Source organism: Myripristis murdjan, chromosome 1, assembly GCF_902150065.1.
Source record: "Myripristis murdjan chromosome 1, fMyrMur1.1, whole genome shotgun sequence".
In the NCBI taxonomy this organism is placed as follows: Eukaryota; Metazoa; Chordata; class Actinopteri; order Holocentriformes; family Holocentridae; genus Myripristis; species Myripristis murdjan.
Window position 1 is genome coordinate 20,465,926 of NC_043980.1, and position 27,694 is coordinate 20,493,619.

The 27,694-nt window shown below is 39.0% G+C and overlaps 2 protein-coding genes across 2 annotated transcripts; one reads left to right on the plus strand and one right to left on the minus strand.

Moving 5' to 3' along the window:
* Positions 1-604: 604 nt before the first annotated feature.
* adra1d (adrenoceptor alpha 1D) lies at positions 605-11,005 on the plus strand. Its single transcript, XM_030065211.1, has 2 exons — positions 605-1,916; positions 10,348-11,005. The coding sequence occupies exons 1-2, from the start codon at positions 962-964 to the stop codon at positions 10,893-10,895; spliced, it is 1,503 nt and encodes a 500-aa protein (XP_029921071.1). The 5' UTR covers positions 605-961; the 3' UTR covers positions 10,896-11,005.
* A 9,205-nt stretch (positions 11,006-20,210) lies between these two features.
* On the minus strand, positions 20,211-21,281 carry LOC115362076 (5-hydroxytryptamine receptor 4). Its single transcript, XM_074933717.1, has one exon. The coding sequence runs from the start codon at positions 21,279-21,281 to the stop codon at positions 20,211-20,213; it is 1,071 nt and encodes a 356-aa protein (XP_074789818.1).
* Between the last annotated feature and the right edge of the window lie 6,413 nt (positions 21,282-27,694).

Here is a 27,694-nt window from a genome sequence, read left to right on the forward strand (position 1 = left end):
CTGGTGGTCACTAAAGGCCCAGCCTTCCACTCAGGATATGCATGCTTGGTCTGGGGACGGCAGCTGCAGAGTGTCACTGGGAAACTTCACAGCTCTGCCTCAAGGCACTCGATTTTCACTCAAATGGTCAAACTGGCTTGGTGCCCACTTGGAGTTTTTGATGGCAGGTTTAATGTGGCTTGGTGTTTTTACCTCTCAGTAAGTAGATGTTGCTTCTGGGTGTTGGTGGGGAGGGTCTTTAGTTCACCTTTATGTCAAAACATTGAGAAATCTGGTAAAACCATATATAACAACTGAAGATCAAATCAAACACATTTATATGTACACACCAATGGCATATGTTTTAATGTAACTACATGAGGATATCAGTCATCTTACACTGCTTCTGTCATATGCCCAGGAGTACTAGCCTCAGTCAGTGTGACTTTGTATGTCGCGCCTCTACAACGCTCTCTTGTGGAGACTGCGTGCGCAACAGCCAGAGGGCTGCGTGACGCGCCGGGGTGGAGCTGAGTTCTGACACGCTGAACCAGCTCTGACTATGTGGTCACATATGGAGTTGTCACAAAGGATGCCACCAATGCAAAACCATCGGCCTTTCAAGTTACATGTCAGCAGGGATGAATTCACCTGACTTTTTTGTTCATTTGGAGAAGCGCTTTTAAAATACAAAATACCAGCTGTTGCGGATTTTTGTGAGTTGAATAATTCTGTGTTTTTACAGTTTGCTTTCCAGGCACGCATATATTATTTTCAGTCTTTGCGTGATTTTTTTTTTTTTTTTTTTTTTGTAACATCCTGGCCACCAGTGGACCTGTTGTGAAATGTGATGAGCCACGCTTGAATGCAGCTTGAACAGCCTACAATTTGTTCGGACTTATTGGAATGAGAGAGCAGCGGGGCTGATCACACTCTTTTCTTTTGGAGAAGAACTTAAAAGTCCTCTTTATGGAGTTTCAAAATGACATATTCTAACTTGATGAACGAAAGCGATGGGATCTATTTTGCCGAAACTTTTAATTTATCTCTTCTGGAGCAAATATTTCCAAACAGCAGCAACACGACCTGCACGAACTTCACGATGGACTCGCAGGTTGTCGGGGTTGGGGTCTTTCTTAGCGTTTTTATTTTGGTGGCAATTGTGGGGAACATCTTTGTAATCCTCTCTGTGGTGTGCAATAAACATTTGCAGACTGTGACCAACTTTTTCATCGTCAACTTAGCCATGGCAGATTTGTTACTGAGCATTATTGTGCTGCCCTTTTCTGCGTCTTTGGAGGTCCTGGGATGCTGGGTGTTTGGACGGGTGTTTTGTAACATCTGGGCAGCTGTGGATGTGCTGTGCTGCACTGCATCCATCCTCAGCTTGTGCATCATTTCCATCGACCGGTACATAGGTGTGAAATACTGCCTTAAGTACCCCAGCATTATGACAGAGAGGAGGGCAGGAGTCATTTTAGTTATAGTGTGGTTATCCTCCATGGTCATCTCTGTTGGACCGCTGCTGGGATGGAAGGAACCGCCGCCTTTGGACGAGAGCATCTGCAGAATCACAGAGGAGCCGGGCTACGCTCTCTTCTCCTCACTCTTTTCTTTCTACCTCCCGCTCTTGGTCATTCTGATCATGTATTTCAGGGTCTATGTGGTGGCCCGCAGGACTACAAAGAGCCTGGAAGCAGGCGTCAAACGAGAGAGAAGTAAGTCGATGGAAGTGGTGCTCAGGATACACTGTCGCAGCGTGCTGGAAGATGCGCGTCCTGCCAGCGCAAAGAGCAGCAAAACCCACCCGTTCCGAAGTTCTCTGTCAGTGCGTTTGATGAAGTTCTCCAGGGAGAAAAAGGCTGCTAAAACCCTTGCGATTGTTGTTGGAATGTTCATCGTGTGCTGGCTTCCCTTTTTCTTCTTTCTGCCTCTGGGTATGTCTCAATACTTAATACTTTATGTCACATTTATGTAGACCATAAGATGCGCTGCAGTGCGCCTTGTGGATGGCCTGGTGTCCCTTCAGTCTAAACTGATATTAAATTGTTTAACATCTTAAATATGGATTCCCATGCAAACGTATTAGACGGTGATAATGTGCAATTTAAGGGCTAAAGTCTCGAAAGAGACATTTCGTCAAAGTATTCTATTTTTGTTCTATAAATATCTCTTTTTGATTCGAGTTTTACTCTGACTCATGGAATCAAATATAACCTGAATAATCAATGCGCTTGCGTCACTGAGAATTGATGAGAACTCATTTGGCCTGTAGCTCACTGGTGAAAATGGTTGTAGTGGCTATGAGACAAACAGACGTGGGTTTGTTTAATCAATGGACACATTTTGATGGCAAAACTGCAATCTGTCAAAATACTTGTTATATTTATATTCAGATAATAACATACTAGTTTATAGATTAAAACAACTGCCAACTCAGCAGCCACTACAACAGCTACACTGGAAAAATAAGGCAATGCATATGAAATATTATATTCCAAAACACTGTGTATGTCAAAAAGCAAGAAGTAGTGTATTTACAAAAAATAAGATATTTTTCTGCAAAGATGTTAACCTCAAAAAACAACTATTTTGTCACAAAGGGTTGTATCATGACTTACTGTTGTAGTGAAATCATGTCTCAGAATAGTGATAGAGGTGATAGAATAGAACAGCCCAAACAGATTAATTATTATTCTTAGTTCTAATTCTAAGTAATGAATAGTCTAATAATCACAGCCATCACCGCTTCCACAGTGTCTCATGCATCAGCCTCCAGCAGACAACCTGTTGCAGTACAAAAGTGATTTGAAGTGTTACATCATGGTATAAAATAATGATAAGTGCACTGTATTTGCTTGTTTTAGGTGAGCAAATAGACTCGCTTTTTCATTGCATTCATCGTCTGTACATTTTTAGAAGTGAGGAGATACTGTTAAATGAAACAGCGCATTATCCATTTACTCTGCACTAGAGCATGGAGTGATAAAAAATGATTGAGATAGATAGGAGACGAATGTCACTGTAAATGTTGAGCTTATTGCAGAGCAGAATGATTGGACATAATATCCTGTATGATGAGATATGCAAGATGATATCAGACACCGTGAAGGAGAGAGTCATTCTTTAATCAGTACAGATAACAGGACCGCAAAGACTCTTCTGTGGGGAGGGCTCTTGTGACTCATTATGGCTTTACATAGATTAAACATAATGATGAATAAATGCACACCGTGCAGACACACACACACACACACACACACACACACACACACACACACACACACACACACACTAATGTGGGGTTCATGAATTTTTATTTTGCATATGATTCATAAAATGGAGTGCAAAAGTTATTAAGAACAAAAGGCCAATATTTTATCAGGAGTAGCACTCCCAGTACTCTCATTGTTGTTGCCTCTCCAAACTTTAAGAACAGAATATTAGAATAAACCCACCAGGTAGATAAAGCATGCATAATATGAAATGGATGACAGGATGGCAGTGTCCATTCAAACGAGTGGGAGAAGGGCAAATCATAGCATATGATAATTAAAAAGCTATGAAATAATGTTGGGTAACAAATAAATAAAGTGACACCACATGCATTTAGAGTAACCAGGAAAAACACAACAGCTGAGAGTGCTTTCCAATTTGAGTATTGTTAGGGTCAAGGACAGTCCAGCAACAACAGGGATGCACATTCACAGTTGAAGCTCTGTTTGCGTATTGATTAATTCAAAACAATTTGGATTTTGCCCTTTGTATTGATTGCAAAGTTATAAAGAGACCAAATCCTGTCCTAAAATTTTCTAAATAAGCTGTACCTTTAACACTAGTGCCGCATGGTTTGATACACACGCCTCCAGCATAACTCTCAGTAAATTGTGCCAAGTTCCTACTCCCCAGTGTTATTGTATAGACATGGAGGAAGCCTGTGTGATAACAATGCCTGCTAAGACATCAGCACACTCAGAAAGAGGCAGGAAGGTAGCAGTCCCTGACCATTGATTTCTGACCATTGTTTGACCAGCCCAGTGTGACCCACTGCACCTATTCTTCCCCACAGTTCTCTGGCCTAATTACCACAATAATTAACTGACATTAAAGAGTTGGTGTTTTTCCAGCTTTCTTCTCACTCAAGTCACAACAACATGTCCAAAAAAATCAGGAGGTGGAAAGGAAAGGGTGAGGCAGAGATGGCTCCAGTCCACACGCTCCAGGCCATGCCCTCTTTAAAAAAAACAACACAGTAAATGTTCCTTCTTTTCTTGATATATTTGTGAATCACAAAGAAATGGTGCCCCTTGGATAATTTCAAAAGAGAGTATTTAACTAAGGCTTTTGTGCCCGGAGATTATCACCCAGAATCAGGATTCAGTGTTAAAATCTCATTATCCATTATCAAGGGAATGCATTCACAAGTAAGCCCAACTTGGGTGTCTAAAGAGAAGTTTACTAACTCAAAAATGAGGGCAACAGAGAACATGAGGCAGCTGAAATCTATAGGATCTGATTGAAAATAATTATAACAGACAAGAATGAGTCCCAAAAACACTGTTGTTAATACAAATTAAAACACACCACCAAGCAATGGAATAGTAAGACATTCTCCAGAGTTGAATGATTATTAAAAAAATATATATATATATATTACACTTAATATGAATCTACATCTTAAGCATTTGATTACAACCCCAGGAGGCAATCTGAAACCTTTGCAGAGTTTTAAGTTGATTATAACAAACAACATCTGCTGATAAAGTTTTAATACATTTAATTTGGGACTATTTCAATAGATTCCTGTAACTTTGAGCACGGCAAATTTGTTTTTGGTGCTTTTTCCCATGTTACTGTGACTGCAGCCATCTCAGTAGTGGTATTCAAAAGAGAGGGGAAAGAAGAGCTTTGCCAAAGGAAATAATTAGCTTAGGAAAATACGCCTGATGTTATCATTAGAAGTTTCTTTCGAATTCTTGGTAGAGTGTAGGCCATAAAGTAGTATGATGAAGGCTGTCAGACCATTTCAGAGACTGTTATTTTTTATTACTACTTGTCAGATGAGTTTGAGCTTGGGGTAGTGTTCTCATAGGTTTTTTTTGTTTTGTTTTTATGCATTAAGCAAAAGTAGAAAAAACAATTCTTTGTAATTTGTGTAGAAAAATACCACAGTGTTCAGTTGGAAGCAGCTGATATAAAATAAGTACTTACGGACATTTTAATGGACACATGAATGTGATGGGCTTGTTAAGCCTCATAAAACTGTGTTTGAGTCTGATTAGGTGTCATCAGTGTTTTATGGGGCAAGGCGGTAGACTGTAGCTGTGGAAAAGCCCATCTGTCAACCAGATCCTACAGCTTTAAGTACCTACTTAGAAAGCATCTGCCCTGCTGAAGTGTCCTTCTTCAAATCTCTACAAGCTTCAGGCATGCCGTTCTGTAGCTGACCCTGCATTTTGACCTCCCTGGGGCAAGTAAGCAAAAAGAGAATGTCCCTGCAGGGATCACATTATTGTTGTTTCAGAGTCACTCGGGAGGGGTTTGGCTGCTCCGTCGCAATGACCTTTTGACCAGCATGCAGTGCTCACAGGATTCCTAGGGCCGCTTGTCTGTAGTTGTGGGCCACTGTCTAAGAGTAATTCTCAGATCAGTGTATGGGTCGATGTTGATGCAGTGTGCACAGACACCATTAATGAGAGATCTTTTGCTAAAAGCCAGGCTTGTGTTTTAGCACGTTTTATTCCAATCAAACCCCTCCTATGTAAGGCTTTCAGGCTCATTAGTGTAGCCAGATTGATCCAAAACTCTAGTGAGAGTGTCCTAATGCCACTGACCAATACTAGTGCATCAGACTCGCAGCTACTGTTGCCAGCAACCAACAGAAAAAAAGCCTTTCAGATTTGCTGTTTGTATGCAGATTTTAATTAAATCTGTCTCCCAGCATGGTGGTGGATATAGCTGCCATAACTCCATGGAACAAGAGAGCCTGGATAAATCAAAAAGCGCAATCATACATAGAGTGTAAGAGCAGCTTTTCCCCAGGGAATAGCTCAACGATGTCCTAATTGGTTTGTTTTACAGTTTTTGTTGCTGACATAATTCCAGTCGTTCCAAATGGTGACATTAAGATATGGTAAGGAATAATCAAGTTTCTGACCTGAGTGTTTTAAAGCAACACTGAAATTGCAAGGGCAACTTTTCAGCAATGCAGAAAGTGTTTCCAAAACTGTAGAATTTGAGAATAGCTACCTTTTCACTCTGATACCTACACTAGCATAACAGAATGGCATAAACAAAGGAAATACTGAAAATTTAGTCAGTGTTATTTCTGTCATGGTTGACTGCTCTGCCATGACAGATGGGGTTGTGGTGACCTGAGATGATATGTGTTCTGCAACCTATTCAATTTGATTTATTAAAAAAAAAAAAAAAAGATACTCTCCTTCATCATGTAACATGAGGCTTTCCTCCTCAAAGAAATGTCCAATATCCCATTACACGCAGTTAAGGAATTGCAGGACTGCTTTCCAAGACAAATTGAAGCCACTCTGATAGGAAAAGGGGGCCATGCTCCATATTAGGCATTTGATATGCATAAATTGCTTGTTATTTTGACCTCCCCCTGTATGTTGCCATTAGTTTCAAGGCTGTTCCATTTGCCACATCAAATAACGTTACAGATTTTATGACTGCAGTTCAGGCACCAGCAGTCTGGCCTCTTTGTTTGTGAGCTGCCTCATGTTGCTTTCAAAACTCACAAATAAAAAGTGGTTATTGTCAAATCTCTTTTACAGTTGAAACACACTGCAAGTTCAATTTAATATGACCCAGTTTTAATTGTGAATTGGTTGGTTAAAACTTGGAGTGCTTCTCCATGTGGTGTGGTTTGTTATTGACATATGTGCAGTAAATGAACCAGCAGTATGTATCAATATGCATAAGTGTGCACCATGCTAAATTATTACATTGGGAATTTATGTTACTGTATGGTAACACCACATTAAGTTTGTTTATTCATATTCATATAGCTATATAATATTCAAAGTTGTAAAGGTAATAATACTTGTACTGTTACTGCTATCATTGGTAGTAGTTGTTGTATGCCCTTTGTATTCTAGTTTTGCTAGAATTGCAATAACCATAGCTGGGTATGACAATACTATAACCTTTGGTCGAGCAAAACAGCGACAGATGTTTATGCTTGCATTAATCAAACTGTAGCACCTTCCTTTGTAGCCTTAAGGTTTTTTTTTTTTTTTTTAAATTTCATAATATAATATTTTTTACAGCCTTAAGTCAAGGATGAGATTTTAAAAAAAGCAAATCATCAAGTGCTGACCTTCACATGGAGCATCAGACGTCAGAGAAATAATTCCCCTAAGCCCTGAAACTGTTAACTGACAAGAAACCTGTCTGCTCACACAAAAGATCATTTTGTCAGAGAGACTGGACAAGTCTCTGGGCTGCGTGACTGGCTTTTACATGTAAACTGCTACATATTCAAATCTGTAATTTGGTGTTGCACACACTGTATGTATTGGACTGGGTCATGTGAACCTGTCAATAGCCTTATAACTTTGTACTGTCTAATGTGGTCTAACCAGTTCTTCAGAAAAGGCTTAAAATGGCAAACATCAATACAGGAAAGAAATAAAAATGTAATCTAAAAAATGCAGAGAAGAGCACAGAAGTAAAAATATTGGGTGTTATCATTATATTATGGTAGTGTGTCAGAGTGGTGAATTGGTCTACTTGATAATGTGTATTAAATGAATAGGTTCCCACATACCAGAGCTCATCATCAGTCAGTCACCTGATCAGTCACATTAAGGGGATGTCACTTCAACTGATTCACAGATACAGAAACTATGGCACCTCCTTTGATTTAGAGAAAGCAGGTGGAGGATGTGATAAATATTCTTAGGCATACTGCAAAAAAAAAAAAAAAAAAAAAAAAAAATGCTCGGTTAATCATAGGGAAAGGCCTGTTTCATGATAGTCAGAAATTTTCATGTCAGAGTTATTGTTTTTGAGTACTTTGCACCAGCGTCCTTTTAACATTCCTTTTTAAGTGCCCCAGTTGTTGCTAGTGTGCGTTAAGGTGGAATCAAAGCATTAATTTTAAAGTCATGCACAAGCCAGTCTATATACTTAGACAGTTGTACTGTCCTAGTAACACAACTCCCATTGTATAACAGAATTGTCTGAAAGGACTTTTGGGTCCAATTCAGACACTTACTTAATCACTGTGCAGTGTTTGTGTCAACGTGCAGTACTGTGCTGAGTACAACCCTGCAGGGACAAGGACAAATGTAAAGCAACAGGGAAAGGCAACTTATCATGAACAGTCAAACAATATGTCATGCTGACATGGCCATAACCTACACCCCCATCCCACCCTGCAAAGTTTTAATGCAAGTAGTAATGCCACTGGAACATACCATGTGGAATACAAAGCAACGACAAACTCATATTCTGATATAAAACCTGTTTTTAATGTTAACATAATCATCCTGTGAGTTTTACATGCAAGATTGCAGAGTAGGCTTTATCACCTTAAATTAATTTTGTTTTTGTACAGTAAATGGTCCAGTTCATTTTCGCAGTGCTCCATCATCCTATACAATACTTAAATGACATTTAAAGGTTGTCCATGACAGGGTTTTCCGCCACATCAAGGTTTTGAATAAATTTGTGCATGAAGCAAAGACTCACCCCAAGTCCTCAGGGTACATAAACTGTTTCAAGTCTGAATAGGAGGAACTCTTAAGTGGATTGAGGTCGGCATGTTGATGTGGGCCTCAATCCATTTAAAACTCGTGAAACTTTACACAGACTGCATTTGGTTAGATTTGATTTGATTTGATTTTGAGAGGTTGGTTAATTTATGGTGTGAACACTTTTTTCAAAGAGGGTCAATAAAGTATTGATTGATCTAATTCTCTTATGAATAGGATAGGCCTCCCATACATTTCCCTTAAGACTTGCACAGTATGTGTGGGATAATGTATGCTTCTTGCTGCTGCACAATATACTGTAGTTTATGCTGCAGAGGGAGAGATTTGCAATACGCAACAAACTGTTATGTGGTTTGGAGTTTTATTTTATAGCATCCCTCATGTCTAGGCATGAATAATGAGAACAAGAAAGCGCTGCATTGTTTGAAGTTGTGGTCTTGCCAAAGTAAGACGAAATGTCGAAGAACTTTGTCATCATGATGAGTCTGGGTTTCCTGTACGGCCAGAAATAGCAGTAATGGTGTCATCAGGCACTGGGCAGGGGTCTTCTGTAAAAGGTATTTTCCTTTCTAGCCTCTAAACATCCTGCCTGGGGGGACTGGTATCATATAATCACATAGCAATTTCAGATCCAAAGGAGCTTGCTTTCATCTGAGAGATGTGATTACACACAATTACTTTGCCACAAACCAAGACATGACCACTGCCACTGCCATGCTGGGGCTAACTGTGAGCCTGAGGATTACTAGCACAGGTTTTATTTAGTGAGTTATTTTTTTAATTTAAACACAGTGAATAAAGTATCACTGCAGTAGGAGAGTTTATGCTGACCCACTCTAAATTAAAATTCTAGGTGCACTGCTATCAGCACCTCAAAAGTCCAGGAGTTTATTCTCTTTCTTCCTCTCATAAGATGTATCTTCCAGCACGGAAAATAATACCATGCTTTGTGTAGTCAGCAGCCAGGTTAACGTGACATGTATAAATCAGTGGATCTTGGCAAGTGGTCTGTTGAGCAGTGGTGTGCTTTGGAGTGAGGTCAGATGTGCCTTGACAGTTTGATCAAATGTAAATGGTTAAAATACCTGACACATGCCTCTGGTTGGAGCATATTAATGCCTGGTCTGTTAATCAAAGTGCATGCAATGTAAGCACTTCCCTCTGTCACTTTTTAAAAACACACCTACTGCTGTGCTGATATATTTCTTCATGATACATCTCTACCATTGAATTTCCATTTCAAGTGCAAAGGGTTGATAGTTGTGAATACTCTGTGTACATTAAAGCACTATTTGTACCATATAAATAAAACTGACAGCAGAAAAGCAGAGGCTTTAAAGACACCATTCTCCTCTTCCTACAGCTTTAATAAACAAGGAGTCCACCACTTCAAAAATGACTCTTTGCAAAACTAAAAAAGTTCCCTCCTAAAAAAAAATTAATTTCATGCGGTTTTGCTCAGTCACAACTACACTTTATTTAAAGTGTTTGTCGTTCTTGGTTTAGTCAAAGGAAACTCTGGGAAGTTATATCAGAGTTTGGATTCTTAGTGGGACATTGAAGCGATTATAATTATATTCAGGTTTAAAGCTTACTCACATATCTCACGTATGGCTCTATCTCCTTCTAGGATCCTTCTTCCCAGCACTGAAGCCATCTGAGAGTGTGTTCAAGGTGGTATTTTGGCTCGGCTACTTTAATAGCTGCATCAACCCCATGATATACCCTTGTTCCAGCAAGGAGTTCCAGAGAGCTTTCACTCGTCTCCTTAGATGCAAGTGCCACCAACGGCAGAGGGTCTTGCGCCGCTTCTATGACCAGAGATGGAGGACAGCTGTCAAGGGTATGACAAGGGACCACAGGGGGGACTACAGGCCCGGCTTTTCCATGCACGAAACCTGTGGGAACTCTTTGTTATACAAAGGGAAAGGGCGCTCACTTAGCTTCAAGGGATGGAGCTTGTTTCCACCACTGCAAAAGTCCTCCTTCCAACTCAAAGAGAAGGTGAACAATCTGTCAAACAAAATCAAGGGAGGGACAGGGAAGGCCACCACACCTGCAGTGGGCCGGACTGACATTGATACAGTTTCTATGGGGATTTACAATGACTGTGAGCAGAGCAGTTATCAGTTCTTTGACTTGACAGAATGCTATGGCCTGAAAGAGACTGACATTTAGATGGCAACTGGTGAATATATGAATTTGTTTTTTGTTTTTTGTTTTTTCGTTTATGTGGCCATGATGGGCCAACATAGAGGCAAGACTGTGACCGGGCATAATTTTGTGTTAAAAAAAAAAAAAAGATTTTAGAATGACAGCAGTTTTGATCAAAGCTGTGGTCTGGAAATGAGGGCTTTGATCCAAGCACAAACTTGTCTAAGAGGTTATCTCAATCCCTTCCGACCGTCATGTTTATTTAGATGAAACTTGTTTTGGAACGCTTAGGGCCATTTTTCGGACCTAGAAGTACTTCTTGGACTCTGTTTTAAAGCTGTCAATTGGAAGCACTGTGCATGGGAAAGTCTTTGGCCCACCGTTGACAGGTATATACAGTACACAAACATTTGGCAAGATAATACCAGCCGTCTGTGCCATTATTACTTTTTGAGCTCACTGCTTTCTTTTAGCATTATCATTCAATCTCTGTCAGGTAAACATTCAGCCAAATGACACTTTCTGATCATAATGAACAGATGGGAAATGTTTTGTTTGATATTCATTTGGTTTTGAACAAAAATCATATAACTGTAACACATTTAAATGATGTGTTAAATGTTTTGAAAATGTAGTAGAGGGAATTTAGAGTGGGTTATAAAGTGCAACTGGTGCTGTCACCAGATTGTGTGAATTATGATGAAATGGAATTGTTGGACTGAATGTTAAAACTGCTCTGCAATTTGTTGTGGTTGGACTAGGCATTGTGGAAATGATGATACAGTGCGGTATTTATTATAACTGTCCAATTTATAAGAGGAGGACAAAAAAGATGGGTTTTCCCTTGACAGGATCATTTACAAGGAAAAGAACTATTAACATGCTTGGTCTACCTGCCTGTAATTTACATTGCCAACTGAGTGCTCATGCCTAAATGAATATGCTTTGTTTGTTTGTATTTGCTGATGTTATGATGTTTGTCAGATGTAAAGCAAAATTAAAAGGACAGAAAACATACCTCTATGTTGATTCCTGACACCAAACATAGTACCTGCCATATCCAGTAGATGTCACTGTTGATTTTGGCTGTTTGATTTCTTGTTATTCCTGAATATTAACTAAGGGTAACCTTGTGGGGTGTTTTAAAAAGTAAAGTAAGTCTCGGTGCTCATGCTGAACATAGATCAATTTCTATATGAGGCAACCATGGTGAATGGGTGTGAAAATTACAACAGTACCGACTATATATCTATATATATATATATATATATACATATATATATATATATATATATATCTATATATATATATATATATATATATATATATATATACTTGTGAAGTGCTGATATTTGGGGAATTCAAAGAAAACATTTTGCACGCAGACCTTCTCTTTCTCTCCCTCTGTCTCTCTCTCTCTCTGTCCCACACATACACACAGTGGTAAGAACAGAAGTGTTGATGGAGTGAGAGAGGGAGGGAGGGAGGGAGGAAGGAAGAGAGAGAGAGAGGAAGAAGTGAGTGAGAGAGTTAACCTCACTCTATAGACATTCACAGCCTCCAGTTTCCAGTACAACACAAATGGCAAGAAATAAGATGAAGACTGGATCGCTAAATAAAATAACGAGCAATGTACCAAACCAGTAAGCTGTCTGCTACCTCCCATCACCTGCCTACTCAAATTCAAAATGCTACTCCTCATTGGATAATGGCACGCAAAATCCATTTTAATCCAAGCTAACTGGGCTGTAAAGCACCTCAAATACATCCTGTAATGAGTCTGATCTCACAATACATTTCGTACTTAAATCTCTTCTTGCCCTAAAGCCAATCAGCCAAACCAATCCACCATCCACATTTTTTTCTTTTTTTTTTCTTTGTGTGTGTGTGTGTGTGTGTGTGTGTCGATGTACACTATAGATCAGAGGCTCACCTAACAGACAGCACAGGGTGGCTGATGGTACCTGTCTCTCAGTTCTCATGAGGCAAATGGTAGCAGATTATTAGCAAACATTTTCAGCCCTCTGCCAGGAAGACAAATTCTAATCTACTCTCACTTGGCACAAGATGAGTGCAATCACTGCCCTCCAGTTTTCCTCTCCTCTGCCACAGAGGAACAGCTGTACAAAATTGAGATGAAAGGCACTTCTAACCCCTACCTGGCCTCACCTTAAGGCAGAGAAAGCAGAGTTTGTGCCACCTGGTCAAACATGCTTTATAAAAACTCTGAATCTGAGTTTTGGATCTAAACCTGATAACCAGTGCCTGAGGTATGAAATGCTTCAGTGCTGAAGCTAATTGCTGCCTCCCATGCAAGATGTGCTCATGAAAAGGAATAACTGTGTATCCAAACAATAAGCCACACATAACTAAAGAGGTAAAGGACTGAGAAAACAAGAAAAAAAAAGCAGCTCTCAGATGTCCAGATGACCATATGAAGCTGAAAGCATTACAGAAGGAAATCAATTAGCTGCTAAAGGAAACTAGGAGGAGACAAAAGACATTACAGAACAAAATTTTACCAAATAGAACACAGAAAAGTTGTGAGACTCAAGGCTGTGTTTGCACAACAGTTGAAAGTGACCCAATTCTGATTTTTTTAAATGTTTTTTTTTCTGCCTTGCCTGTTCACATTCATCTTCATATGTGACCTGTATCAGTCATCAGAGTGAACAGTTCTGCACCATGAGCCCACAACAGAAAATGTCATTGGCACAACAGTCCATCAGCAACATTAATGAAATAGTGATCCACACACTGTTTTTAAATTGTTTTCTGTATTAATACTGTGGTGGCAGTCCATCAGCTGTTTGGGCTGAGGGTTGGAAGGCAAAAAAGGGCTTTGACTGAAGCCTCTTGCTATATATCTGTTAAATTTGTTACCTCCTGTCTCTGTGTTGTTGCTGTGATCCTCCATATTTGTTTTGTCCACCACTGCTGACAATAAATGAATAATGACACTGATGTGAGCGTGCTCAGTGGGAGAAAAAAAATAATTTTGATCTGAGCATTCATGTAGCCATCACATCAGCAGGAATTAGATATGTGTTTGATTTAGGACAACATATGAAAGTGGCCCAATCATAATTGAAAATGTCAGACTGACTGTTGCTTTTTTGCTGTTCACAGATTTGTGTAACATTTGAGGAAAAAGTCAGATATATGTCACACATCACTACAGATGACTCCCAGGAAGCCAATGATCTGAATGATTTTTATCATAGGTTTGAAACCTAGGACTTCTCTCTGAAGTACACTCCATCTCAACCTGGTGCCGTCCCTTGGCACCAGGCTAGCGATACTGGCACACAAGGTCCAATCTCTCTTCCATCAGGTATGCACTACAAATATCTTGTGCAGAAAAAGTGACCCCGGCAAAGTGCTCTATTCTCCAGCAATAAAGTGTCATCACACCCGTAAACAAAAAGCTCTGTCCTGTTGAAAACAATGATTTCAGACAGATAGCTTTAACTTCAGTTGTGATGATGTATATGGAGTCTACACTTGAATCAGCTGCCAACCATCTGTTAGACCCTTCCCAGTTTGTTTACAGACAGGAACTGCAGCCTTCCCAGACCAAAACAAATCCGGATGTATTTGAGGTGCTTTACAGCTTACACAAAAATGTGTAAGCTCACCAGTCCTTTTAACACTTTTTTTTTTTTTTTTTTAACTTTTTGTACACACATTTCTGCCATCTCCAGCCTATTGCATGAAGACAGTGATAGATCATCCTATCATTCTCAGATTTTTTTTTTTTTTTTGTGCAGTGGTGTTTCATATATCATCTGGTTTTAAATGTGAAGAAACCTGAAGAAATTATATTTGTCCCCCTATTAGTAGGTAACCACAGCCTGGTTATAATCAATAGTTAGTCATTACTCAGGTCTGTTCTTAGTAATACTTTGGAGTTCACACTGACAGCACCTTTATCTGGCACACCCATGTCGGTAGTACTTCAGATGACAGCAAAGGCTCTATTTCCTCAGATGTCCTATAGTCTATGGAGGCAGCCAAAAAAAAAAAAAAAGATGTACACACCTTGCGGTCCTGGTCCTTAATAAAATATGGAATACAGGCATGGTATGGGAATCTCTCTGTGCAAGTGAAATCAAAGCTGGCCAGAACTGCCATGAATGTTATGGGGAAGAATGACCATCAGTCCATTCAGTCTGTCTATGAGCTGTCCGTGTTCATAGACAGACTCGAGGCTCGTTTGGTTGGTTTTAATAAATATAGTATATTGCAGTATGTTGTTATGGTAAATACATTTTTTTAGATTTATGAATATCTGGGTGATGTTATGTCCAATGCGTATTCCTACCTGCAGCGCTGAACCCATGGCAAATTTGCCCCACTGCCATCTTTTCAAATAAACCCTCAACTGTCTCTAATTCTCCTTTCTATTTTTTTTTTTTTAATTTCATTATTATTTTTGCATGTAGTCCACATCCCCTCAAGTAAAAAATCTGTTTTTACTCAGCAACTTGTTTGGCTGCATTTTTCCTGTAACTGTGTGTGTGTTTATGTGAGACACAATACGGACTGTGGCAATAATTTCCCCCTTGGGGACAGTAAAATAACTAAATTAAGTATCTCTGTAACTAACGCAAGGCCGACCCAATCTCAGCTCAGAGTCCAATTAACTTTAGCTAATTGGATTGGACAAACAGCTAACTACATATAAAATGTTGCTATTTTTTACAGCCTTCTCAGCCTGGCTATTTACTTAAGAAAAAAAAGAAAGAAAACACTTTATAGAGTAAAGGTAGATGCCAGATTTAGGAAAAGACACCAGATTGAAGAAAAGGTATAGCCTCTTAAGGTGTACAACTGCTTAAAATATTGAAAGAACATTTTATTCTCTTGTGATCTTCTAACTTGGTTATCAGAATTAACACAAAGAACCAGATTTTGCTTTGGCTGTGTTGCATTGCCAACACTGCTTGTCATTGTTAGAAAACCCTTCATTCAGATTTTATCACAGTGGTGGCAAAAGAAATAACAAGCATAAAATACATGCTGGATAGCATTCAATGGACCTGTTGTCAGAAACACTTGAAGACTTTTTGTTTATGGCCCCAGGTGCCCCATCACATACCCTTGTGCCTGAATTCTTCATTAAACTGTACAACGTCATCTGAAGAACCGCCTGAAAAAATAGCTGTGTTGTGTCACTGAGTGCATCTTTAAATTTACCAACTGCAGAAAACAACATTCTCTCAATATTGTTTCAAATGTTATATGTTGAAATTGGTGCAGGAACAAATGGGGCACATTCACATTCAAGGAGCCCCAGTCTAGTGTATATTTCCCTATGGATTCACAGCTTTATGTCAAAGGCCATAGTTATTGTATTGTCTTTTGAATGTGACTTTTGTGATGTGCCAGAACTCATCTGTATCTGCATATGTGTGCCCAGACTTGGCACTTCAATGTGACCGGCCTGATCAGATAGTAATCGAATATATTCCCCTGTGGATATATTCCACTATATGTATTTATAAATTGTCCAGATAATGCCCACATGCTGTGCACACCTCCAAAAGATCTGATCTCAGAGCACACTTGACATTTAATGCGTCCTGGCATGATCGGATGACAAAAGACGCATTGAAAAGACAAGTTTAACCACGGCCTTAGTCTGGACGTCCTTGCTACATCCTTGTGAAAGCTGTGAAATCTAAATCTAATTGTAAATCTCATCATCCATGACAAGACCAGAGAATGTGGGTAGGAAACACACTAGAGACTTGCTCTTGCTTCTTTCAATAAGTTCATTCAGCACCAAAAAACCCAAAACAAAACAAAACCAAAAAAAAAAAAAAAAAAAAAAAACAGAATACGAATTTCACATAGCTTTCCAGAGGAATCCAATCCTCATCATTTGCAAGTTCAAATGTGCAAATAACCATAACAATGCATGGGGTTCAGAAGTGTTGTTTATTTATACCAGATACTCCACTGTTTCCATTACGGCTGCTGAGATTTTGAGCTTGGAAAACAGCCGAGCTGGTCCAACCACTTTGATTTGTTCAGGGGTAAATCCCATTCCTCCCCACTCCCCAACACACACACACACACACTGCCAGGCTGATGCAGGCTTGGGGCAGTGAGTCGGCAATTAGAAAGCTAAAAAAACAAAACAAAACACACATTTCAGGCTGATGAAAGCCCACAGTTGGTCACTCAGTCTACATTAACATTGTCATAGCAAACTAACTGCATGTATGGAACTAATGACCAGATTTTACATTTGCCGTAAGCAATATATGCTGTGTGTAGCTAAGTTACTAAGTCACTTGACCATGACCCAAACAAACAAAGACTGAGTAATGCAGTGACACAAACAGTTTTATAGCTGAGTCTACCATTTCACCGCATTTCCAAACTGAAGCTCAGTGACAAACTAATCCAAATAATCCAACATGAGCCTTATGAGAGTTAAACCCTCCATTTCTGTCATAAAATAGTTTTTTCTTCACTTTCAGTTTTCAATCAGCAGCTTACAGTGAACACTGGCTCGGTAGAACATACACTATACTGCGTGTGTGTGTGTGTGAATAATTTGTGTGGTTACACAGTTTGTGCTGGTGATACCACCTACTGGTCAAAATCACATACTTCACCTTTCTCAAATAGGTGGAGTCAGTCAGTCATTCAGTCAGTAACAGCAAAAGATCTCAGGCTCTGTTTTAACAGTGCAAGTGCATTTAGGGTGTGTCCAAGTCCATTTTTATTATTTTAAAGGCAGAAAAAAAGGTTGTTGCTCCAGACACATGGTACATGGTTCATGGTTCTGTTAGTTAATCATGGGTGTATTTTTGGGTGTAAAATGCAATACACCAATCAGAATGCCTTCTCCAATTCCCTTTAAAAGCCAAATGTGCTTGCACCTTGGTGGCTTGCTATTATAAAGGTGCATTTTCAAGGTAAAAAGGAATGCTTCCCTAGAGAAGAGACAGATCTGCTTGTGCATGAAGTGAAAGTGCATGAGCAAGCCATCATGGGCAACAACAGGATTTTATCAACGCTCCTTGAGGTGAAGCTGGCATCTCTGCATTCGTAACAGAGTGGACACGTGTTGCGCACCTGACCATGTAGGCACGCCTTACTATCTTGATAATGCCCCCTGAAAATAACAGTAAAAACTGGACCACTGACCTCAGACTGTTTTTTCACACAGTCACACAATTACTTTCAACTGCCTCAAGTTAGCAGTGTGCCAACAATGTGCCTGAATGCACATGATTTGAAGACCAATACGCCCATGGACGCACAGATGTTTGCAAATGCATTTGATATTTATGCAACGTGGTTGATGGACAGGAAAATGACATCTATGCTGGTTGGAAACTAGCAAAGACACTTTGTACCAGGTGTAGGGTAAGGCCCCCGAGACTGGAATCCATATTTGTGCTGGGAACCTCACAGGTTGACTGTGTGTGTAACCCTCCATACATGCAGCTATTCCACCAGACCACTGAAATGAATTAGAAAGGCAAAGTGTCTGAAGTGAAAGATAGAGAAATTGGAATGCTTTTGTGTAAATTTAAAATCTTTTATTATTACTTCACCTTTAATGTCTGTGTGTCTAAATCTAATTTAATGTTAATACAAAACATTTTCAATAACAGTAAACAGTAGTAAGGGGCAGTCAACACAGCAATAATCAAAGGCATACTTTGTGTTTGTGTTACATTAGTTTTCTATGGGTTACTCATTTTCACACACCATTCTAAGTTTAGGCTACTTTTGGGGTTTCAGAATCAAACACAGTGAATGTTTTTGTATTTTATTAATACAAAATAGCAAGTGCTTTTCAAATATGACATGGTAAAATTAGAAATTAAATTTTACATTGCTCTCTTTGCAATCTTTTTCTCTCTCTGAGTCTCTGAATCACAATATCCTGGGATCCAATCTCATTTTTTGTTATTCTTAGTGTGGCTGGACTGGTATGTGCCTCTCCTGAGTCTAGTCTGTTCTGTCTCAGACAACAGACTTTTCAGAGCCACCATTTAATCAAAACATAACCACATTTCATATTCCTATTTTTGCCCCACAAGTGGGCCAGATGCAGGAAGTGATGTACAAACAAATATCTTCTTATTTTTGTTTGTATCCACAATATGTTGTGATTTTGTTAGTATCCACTGATTTCTGAGATTCACCAATGTCATCTTATTTTTGCTTTTCTCTTAAAAAAGAAAAAAAGTGTCTGAGAGTATTCTTACCAAGTTAAGAAAAAGCTTTCTCACGGTCACAGTCCACAAATCAGTTTCCCAACACATGGAAACATACATTTGAAAACTGAAGAACTTAAAAATCTGCATAATATGAATATCAATGCATAATCACTATTTCAATATAATCCATATTTGAATTCAGACATTTGAGAGTTTTCTGAAATAAGAGCAAAAAAAAAAACCTTTAGGATATGACAGGTATTAATATAGTCATATGCATAATTGAATTTTAGAGTTTATTCAGTAGACCTGCATCTCTGGTCTGCCTTTTAATACTGAACCGTTTTCATTTTATTTCAGTAACTGTACATCCCTCTGCTGAGATAACTTTCAAAGTACAGTAACTCTGTTTTTGTTTTTTTTGCCTACTGTTAAGAATGTTTGGTGTGACTGTTGACTTCCCTTATTTTTCTCTTAACAAAACCACAGTTAATAATGAGGGAAGGATTTTGTGGGGATACACAGAAATGAAAATTTGCCTGTGGTCATCTCTTGTTTTTGGTGTGATCAACACAAGGGATTCCATGCAAAAAAGAAAAGGAAAAAAAAATCATTATCACACCAGAAACAATCAAATGAAGAACATGTAAAAACAGAATCTAAAGTACAGAAAAATATTCTAAAAATTGAAATGGTAATTTTATAGATTACTCAGTTCTGACTGTTTCTGTTTGTTAAGTCTTTTGAATACTGAAATTTGAATTGTACTCCTGTGAAACTCAGCCTTAATTCTGAACACTCAAAAAAAAAAAAGCAAAAAAAAAAAAAAAAAACAATTGCTTGGGTATTTATGATAATGGATTAAAATATGATGGACAACAGATATGATCATCATTCTTATTTGTTTGTTTGTTTGTGTGTTTGTTTACCTACACTGACAGTTTTACATTTATTTATTTGTTTATTATTTTTTGCAGTTCTCTCCCAAAGGTCTCTACTCTTAAATAAATGTCTATGATATAACCAATATGATTCTTTGTACATGTTGTCAAATACCTTTATTACAAAGATACATTTCTACTGACTACTCTTCCCATTTCCACAGGAGGCATACAACTAGAAATGTGGTTGCCACATAATAAGAGTTATTTTATTGTGGCTCTGGACGTTCATTACCCTCTTTCCTAGAGTGCGATAGGTCCATCCCAGGGGAAGACCCAGGCAAACATATCTGACAGCCCATGATCATAAGGAATGCCCTACGGAAGGAACGGTTGAAGAAGCCGTACAGGAAAGGGTTTAGAGATGAGTTGATATACCCTAGCCACAGAAACACATCCCATACTACCACTGCAGTGCTGTATTCAATGAACGGGTCAACAATGTTGACTGTAAAGAAGGGCATCCAGAAGATCAGGAAAACTCCCATGATGATGCCCAAGGTTTTTGCTGCCTTTTTCTCTCTCCGCATTGTATTCCGGTGTCTCTGCTTCTTGCTAGAGTCCTTGCTCACCCCAGCCGCCATCTGACTTTCCATGGCGCTGATCTGCCTGGCCTGCCGTTTGGCTGCTTTGTAGATCTTCCAGTAGGCCACCAGCATAGTAGCCATGGGCAAGTAAAAGGCCACCAGGGAAGCCATGACAGCATAAATGCGGTTCACGAGGAAAACACATACATCTTCAGGGAGTGGGATGTTCACACCAGCCATGTGGAGGCCGAGCATGATGGGGCCGAAGGAGATGAGCATGGGGACAGCCCAGCACACAACAATCAGGAGCGCCACCCGACTCCGGGACATCTTTACAGAGTAGACTAGTGGGTTGCAGACAGCATAGTAGCGGTCAAAGGCAATGCAGCTAAGATGGAATATGGAGGCGGTGCAGAGCATGACATCTAGGCTGGAGTGGAGCTGGCAGAACAGGACGCCATAGTACCAGCAGCCCTCCACAGTCCGAATCATACTGTAGGGCATCACTACAAGGCCCACGAGGCAGTCAGCCACTGCCAGGGACATGACAAAGCAGTTGGTAGGTGACTGCAACTGCTTGAAGTAGGCAATGGACAGGACCACCAGGAAGTTGCCCACCACTGTGCAGATAATGCCTACAGTGAGGAAGGCGTACAGGAACATTCGAGAGGCCTGGCTCCTCAACATAATGCAGGACTGAGGTTCAGTCTGGAGAGAGGTGTTAGCGTCCTCATGCAAGCTGCTGTTATCCATGGTCTGATCACAATCTGTCAAAACACACAGATAAACACCTTTAATGAATGTTTTGGCCCACTTTGCCTTTGGCTGATGTAGAATTTCGAGGCAGTTTACTTGTAATCGTGTGAAATAACATGAAAAAGGTAAACAAACTGCTGATGATTCTGGTCGTTTCAGACCCAGTTACTCCTCCATGGTAATTTCTCATTAGTTTATTTATAAACTTTTTGCTTTTGTTTGATAATATAAATCACTGTTATGAGATCACCCAGAGAGACCACAGGCCTAGTAAGCTGCCACTGGTGCTGCCGTCTTATCTAGGCTGCCATCTCTCTGCTTGGTATGCTGAGCAAAACCAGATGCACTCTTCATCCATGCGGTCCTCACTTGTTTGAGGTGAATGACATATGATTACTTTTTGATTGTGTAGACTGAACTAAGATGAAAAACAACTGAAGTGTCAAATAATGCCTAGGGTGTTGGAGCTTGGAGGCAGACGTTTTGGAAGACTGTCAAGGATAACAGAACAAGCATTTATATAGCCACAATGGGTTCTATCTCCCAGTACACCTTGAGCAAATTCTTCCCCTGAGTCAGCTGTCATTAGATCTGTTGGAGTGGAACTTGAGGTGAAAGACATTCACTATCCTACAAAGATGCAGTATAGAGGATTTGTATCACCCTATATGGTTCTTTAAAATTGTTTGCTGAGAAAATCGGGAGCTCATTAAATCTCACCTATGTGTTTTTTGTCTACTGGGAACAATTACACAACAGTTAAAGTTAGTAACTGTAATTCATGTGGCAACGCTCGCTATATTGCACAGTGGAACCACAGAACATGACTCATATGAAGAGAAGCAGTGCCACTGGTGTAAAACCTGAAGCAGTGGAAACAGTTCCAGCTGACTTAGAATGGGTTTTTAATGAACACCAAGGGGACTATGCAGTTGTGATGGGAAGTGCTGCTGAGTGAAAACGTCACTGTGTGCCTGCCATGGATGCAAGTTCTTGTGAACCATAGCAGCTTATCATCATGGCTGTCATAATCAATGTTGTCAAGAAAAAAATCAAGAGGGGAAATTCATTTGAACTCATTCCTGGATAACCGTGAAACCTACCATGCCCACTGAGTCTTCAGACCAGTGCTTTTCTCAAGGTGATCATCAAGGGTTTTGGCATTTTAATCATTTCGATTATCTGTGAAAGCAGTTGTCCAGTTTCATGATAGGAGGTGTCCTGGGAAAACATTACCTTGGTCTAATGACAGTTGACCTAATTCTATCAGACATACTTTTCAGCATTAACACTGCCATCTACAAGCGAGGACACAATGTGAACCCTACTTGTATTGGCGCAGCAATGAGATGAAATCTTATCAAAATTCTGGATTTGACAATAAGAATGACCAGAGGCAATAACTCAGGGCATTATAATGACAGCAACAGATCAATTTGGACTGGCACATGCCCTATGTTTACATTATAGAGAAGCTCTGTTTCATTTGGTAAATTTAAGTATGAAAAATCAAAACATCAGACTTCTCTGAGAAGAGGAAAAAAATACCAGAAAACATCACCAACTATGGTTATCTCAGAAGTGTGTGAGTATGATACATTTAGAATTCAACAACCATAAATGGATCCTCTTCAGACGAATGCATCTCTACTGAGGAGTTTCTGTTAGCCTGCTCTTCTCAGGACATGGTGGCCTTGGTAGGCAGTGGAGGATAAACAGTCAAATGTCATGATCTGATCAGAAATGCCAGTGCATCATCGTTACAGAAATATTTGTGTGCACTGTGAATGCGTTCCAACACCACAAACAGGCCAGTGTCTGCCCCCAGGCTCCTGTCCTGACCTGCCTTATTGAACACTGCAGTATAGTGGACACCACAGTCAGTTCCATTAAGAGCTGTGTGCCTGTCTATTTGCCTGCCTGCTTGTTTTTCTGCAAAAACAGTTTTTGCTGCAGAAGTGCAGACATACACCTACTATCAGTATTCCATTATTTAAGGTCGCAATGATCTCTCTTTCCTCACTCTCTTTTACAAGTGCATGTGTCTTTATCTTTATGTTTTGGGTGTAACTTCTTTCCTTTTCCTCAAAAGTCTTCATGTTCAATCGCTTATTTAAACATTTTGGTGATCAGAGGCACATAGCACTCAACAGATTACTGCATAATTCTCATTAAATGTATGACAACTACAGCAACAGCAAAACATTCATCGCTCAGTCCAACAGAGTGCAAAAAAATTTTGGGTCATTTCCTTTATGCTGAATAGCTTGCTATTTAATAACTACTAATTCCAACAAAATCCTTTCCTTTGCATCCTTCTAATCTTTGTGATAATGTTCTGCAACATCTGCAAGACTTGTATGAGTGTCTTCATCTGTTAAATGTGTACAAACCCTTTTCTCTGCCATCATCCAAAATAATCAGCTCATTAGAGTCAATCTGGTTAATCATACTGTCTATAATCGGCAAGTATGCTTTTACTTCCCATTTCAGAAAGGACAGAAGTGTGCTTTGAGCAAATAATGTAGAAATATATTTAGCATTATGAGACATTTACTGCTCTTCTGCTCTGCAATTTTAATAGCATAACAGCTTTTTATCAATGCCTTCTTGTCAAGCTTATAAACTGTGAATTTGTGTAAATTAAACTTAATTCATGTTATTATAGTTGATGCGAGGTGACACGAGTCTTACTGCAAATGTTCACAGACAAGGCCTATTTATTAGACTTGCAAAAGATTATAATAATGCATGGTGGTTACATTTTTGTGGTAATATTAACAGTAAAAAACAGACTCTAAATATGTGAACTTGGCTTGCATATTGATAGGTACAGTAAAATATCAAATGATAATACTCCATTATTTAAAATTTATAATACATGGAAAATGCAAGGAAAGAGTAATTTTTTCATTTCCATGCATGGGCTTGCCACTCTTAAACAGTTCAATTTAATGTATCATCAAAATATTGTGTAGAATCCATATTGCCACATTTGTCCATCTGCTAGTTCACTCAAATTAATTAATTAAAAAAAAAAATAAAATAAGTGCACCTCTGTTCTAAACATAATTCCAAGTTTACTTTTGACTACATAAACAAATGCATTTTACATTCCACTATAAACCATTAAACTGTGTAAACCATGGCACTCACCTGTAAAGAAGAAAGACGATCCTCTGTCCTCATGTCTGTATCATACTGGAGGTCTATGATGACTCACATTTGCTGGATTTTACATAGTGATGAGAGGGATGGGAGAAGTGGAAAGTGGGCTGTAATGAACAAATGCAACAATAATCACAGTAACAAGAAGCGGTCCCTTACTATCCACCTCAGTAAACAGTGAGATGTATTCATGTGTGTGTGTGTGTGTGTGTGTGTGTGTGTGTGTGTGTGTGTGTGTGTATGTGCGTCAGAGTGTGCCATAAGCATGCATGTGTGAATAGACACCAATGGCTTGTAACACAAATACAAATAATTTCATTATCTAACTTTTAGCTGGCAGTGCTTGATGATAGTAAGATTGATATAGGATAGTCTGACTCAAAATATAAGATATCAAGCTGTCATTCCAGTTTCCTGAAGATGAGAAAACAACAAAACAAATGGGTCCATCTTGTATCCATGTCAATGTTTATCCATGTTTATTTCACACTTTGATTTATAATTTTGTTTATTACATGTATTTAAAACCATTATACACAGATATGACAGCAGACACACAAGAGAAAGCGCACTTCTTCGTTCTCTCGCACATCACCTCACCTTACACTGGAAGAAACTGCACTTACCCAATAAAAGTGCAAATACCTTTCAGTAATAGGTAACAAGTTCAATCAAAACAATTGCAGGGTGTTTCCATTTGTAAGCATGTTTATTTAAAAAGATGGACTAATTTTGATTTTGATTTTTATCGGGTAGATTTGATTGTTTTGTGAAGCTCGGGTGTTTGACCAGCTCTACTTGAATCTGTTTTCTTTCATTGTATAAATCACTCTGCATTATTTTCCCACTTTGTAAAGGTGTCTTGTAATTCCATATGGGATGGGCCATTAAAAACAAAAAACAAAAAAACAAAAAACAAAAACATTTATTCATTAACTTTCAAATTGCTGCAACTTATACTTTCTACAGTGCATACAGTGCATCTCTGATCATTCCCTTTCATGTGACTCAGTGTGCATTAGAGCACAGCCAAATGCTGCCTAGCCTGAATACCTTGGGCCTAAGCCAGAGACAGACGCAGCTCAAGTGTGGCGGATGTGTTCTAATTAAACATGGGGGATTTTTAATGAAGGATGCAATAAAAGGCACATTGGCCCTATGACTAGTGTTTTTCCAGACCAGTCATTCATATGTGTAATGCAAGTGTGCTTGTCAGACAGGGTAGATGGGCTGCACATCTGTTCTTTTGTAACAGAGAGAGGAGTGAGCACAGGTTGGTTCCCGGGCTTTGTTGCATTTACTAAGGGGCAAATATGGCGACCCCTCTAACATGATTACACATATCATTATAAGCAGTATTTTTTAATGAAATACATTAGAGTATGCTATCATTCTAAGTGACTAGATTATGTGATTTACATGAAAAATATCATACAGAAGTATTTTGGATTTTCACAAGATTAATTCAAATTAGAGGCTTTTTCAAAACAAGAAAAAAGATGAGCAGCTTCTCCTCAAATGACTGCAACATGATTTGACATGGCTCATGGGAATGGCAGCAGTGGTTCATGGAGTAAATTAGGCTATTTTCTTCCCTCAGGTTGAGTTTGGTCACAAAAACATCAAAAACATGATTGATAACTTTGCTCACAGAGTCATTGCTCTTGGCCTATCACAAAATCTACCTTCTGTTGTCTTTAAATAGCTCTCTGTGAATGACCCATCACTTATGTGAAGAACAGGTGGGTCTATCTGTCAGATCAGATGGATTTACTCTTGGAGTGTTGTTCAAGAGTCCTCTAAACCAGTGGAACACCAGGGAAGGCTTGCCTCAGGCTGTTTTTCAGACCATCTGCACTGCGTTTCATGTTAGTTCTGGCTCAGGACAGGGCAATTGCACCCCAGACAAAACTGTAAACCACCAGCAGTGATAAATGACTTAATTCTGCTGAGAACCAGTCAGGCAGCAGGACAAACAAGGGGTCTCAAATCAGGAAAAATGAATGATTTTTGCTAATTATTTGCTTTCCCCTGAAGACCTTGCTTAATAAAATGAAGGGACATCTGTCAACTCTAACGGGTGTTTTTTTTTTTTTTTTTTTTTTTATCTTGGCAGCAGCTGTAATTATAATCTTCAATGTCTGATATGTATTTTAGACTTAATTATTCCTGATCAGTGATTCAGTCTAATTCAATACCAACAAGAAATTAATTTCCAACAACAATCAGAGGGACATAATTTGCAAACAATTGTGTTTTATTGTGTTATTATCTCTGTTCATATGCCTGAGAGAGAAAAAAACATGTAAAATAATTACAAAGAAATAATAGATTAAAAAGCAGTAATAGTCATAGTATTGATTGTTATTTTCTTGAGGTTAGGAAATTTATGGTGGAAAAAGTACACTTTTTGGTATGTTTTTCCCTTATGCACACCAAAGTACTACTTAACTCAGGTAACTATTCTACATAAACCACACAAGACGATTATCCTTTGACCAGCTCCTGACTCCCGGGTCACATATACCTTCAATCTCTGCCAGGCGGCAGCCTAGAGGAGATCATGATTCAAAAGTTAATGTACATTTCGCTGGCATTTCCACTTTGAAATTGCCATTTTACATCACTGTTTTTTGGAATTGTTCCTGTCTAGATTTGTGCGCAAAGGTAAGACAATTGTGGCTTGTATTCATTCAAACAACATTACAGCACTGTGGTCATTTTAAAACATTCATATTGTCTCCACTTCATACTCTCATGCATACACGCTGGAGATGCAGCCTGTCCTGCAGTTCCTGGTGGCCACCCACATGCCCCCAGACACGCACGAGTGCACTCCTCTAGTGAGTGTCTTAGTGCTAGCTCCTCGGGGGATCATTCTGACAATAAAAGTTCTGCCAATCAAAATCCAAGTGAGTTTCAGGTTACAAAACAATCCAACACAGAGAAATAAATAACCCTTTAACTTGTAAATTAAGTTGGCTCTCTGATGGAGTACTTATATTGCAAGACATCAGGCATCATGCAAGAGGCATAAAAATGTCTGTTAGTCGCTTATTAGTTGCTTTGTCATAAATATGTTGCTTGATAAAAAAAAATAAAATACAAAGTGTATATAAAACTTTATAAACAGAATCAATAATAATAATAAAATAACTTGCAATGATTTTTTTTTTTTTTTTTTTTGTCATAGAGGCACCAACACACATTATTACATTTATTACAGTTCAAACAAAACAATT

Coding starts and splice junctions, on each gene's coding strand:
- adra1d (XM_030065211.1), top strand. CDS start 962: ATGACATATTCTAACTTGATGAACGAAAGCGATGGGATCTATTTTGCC. Junction 1,917..10,347: donor TTTCTTCTTTCTGCCTCTGG/GTATGTCTCAAT, acceptor ATCTCCTTCTAG/GATCCTTCTTCCCAGCACTG.
- LOC115362076 (XM_074933717.1), bottom strand. CDS start 21,281: ATGGATAACAGCAGCTTGCATGAGGACGCTAACACCTCTCTCCAGACT.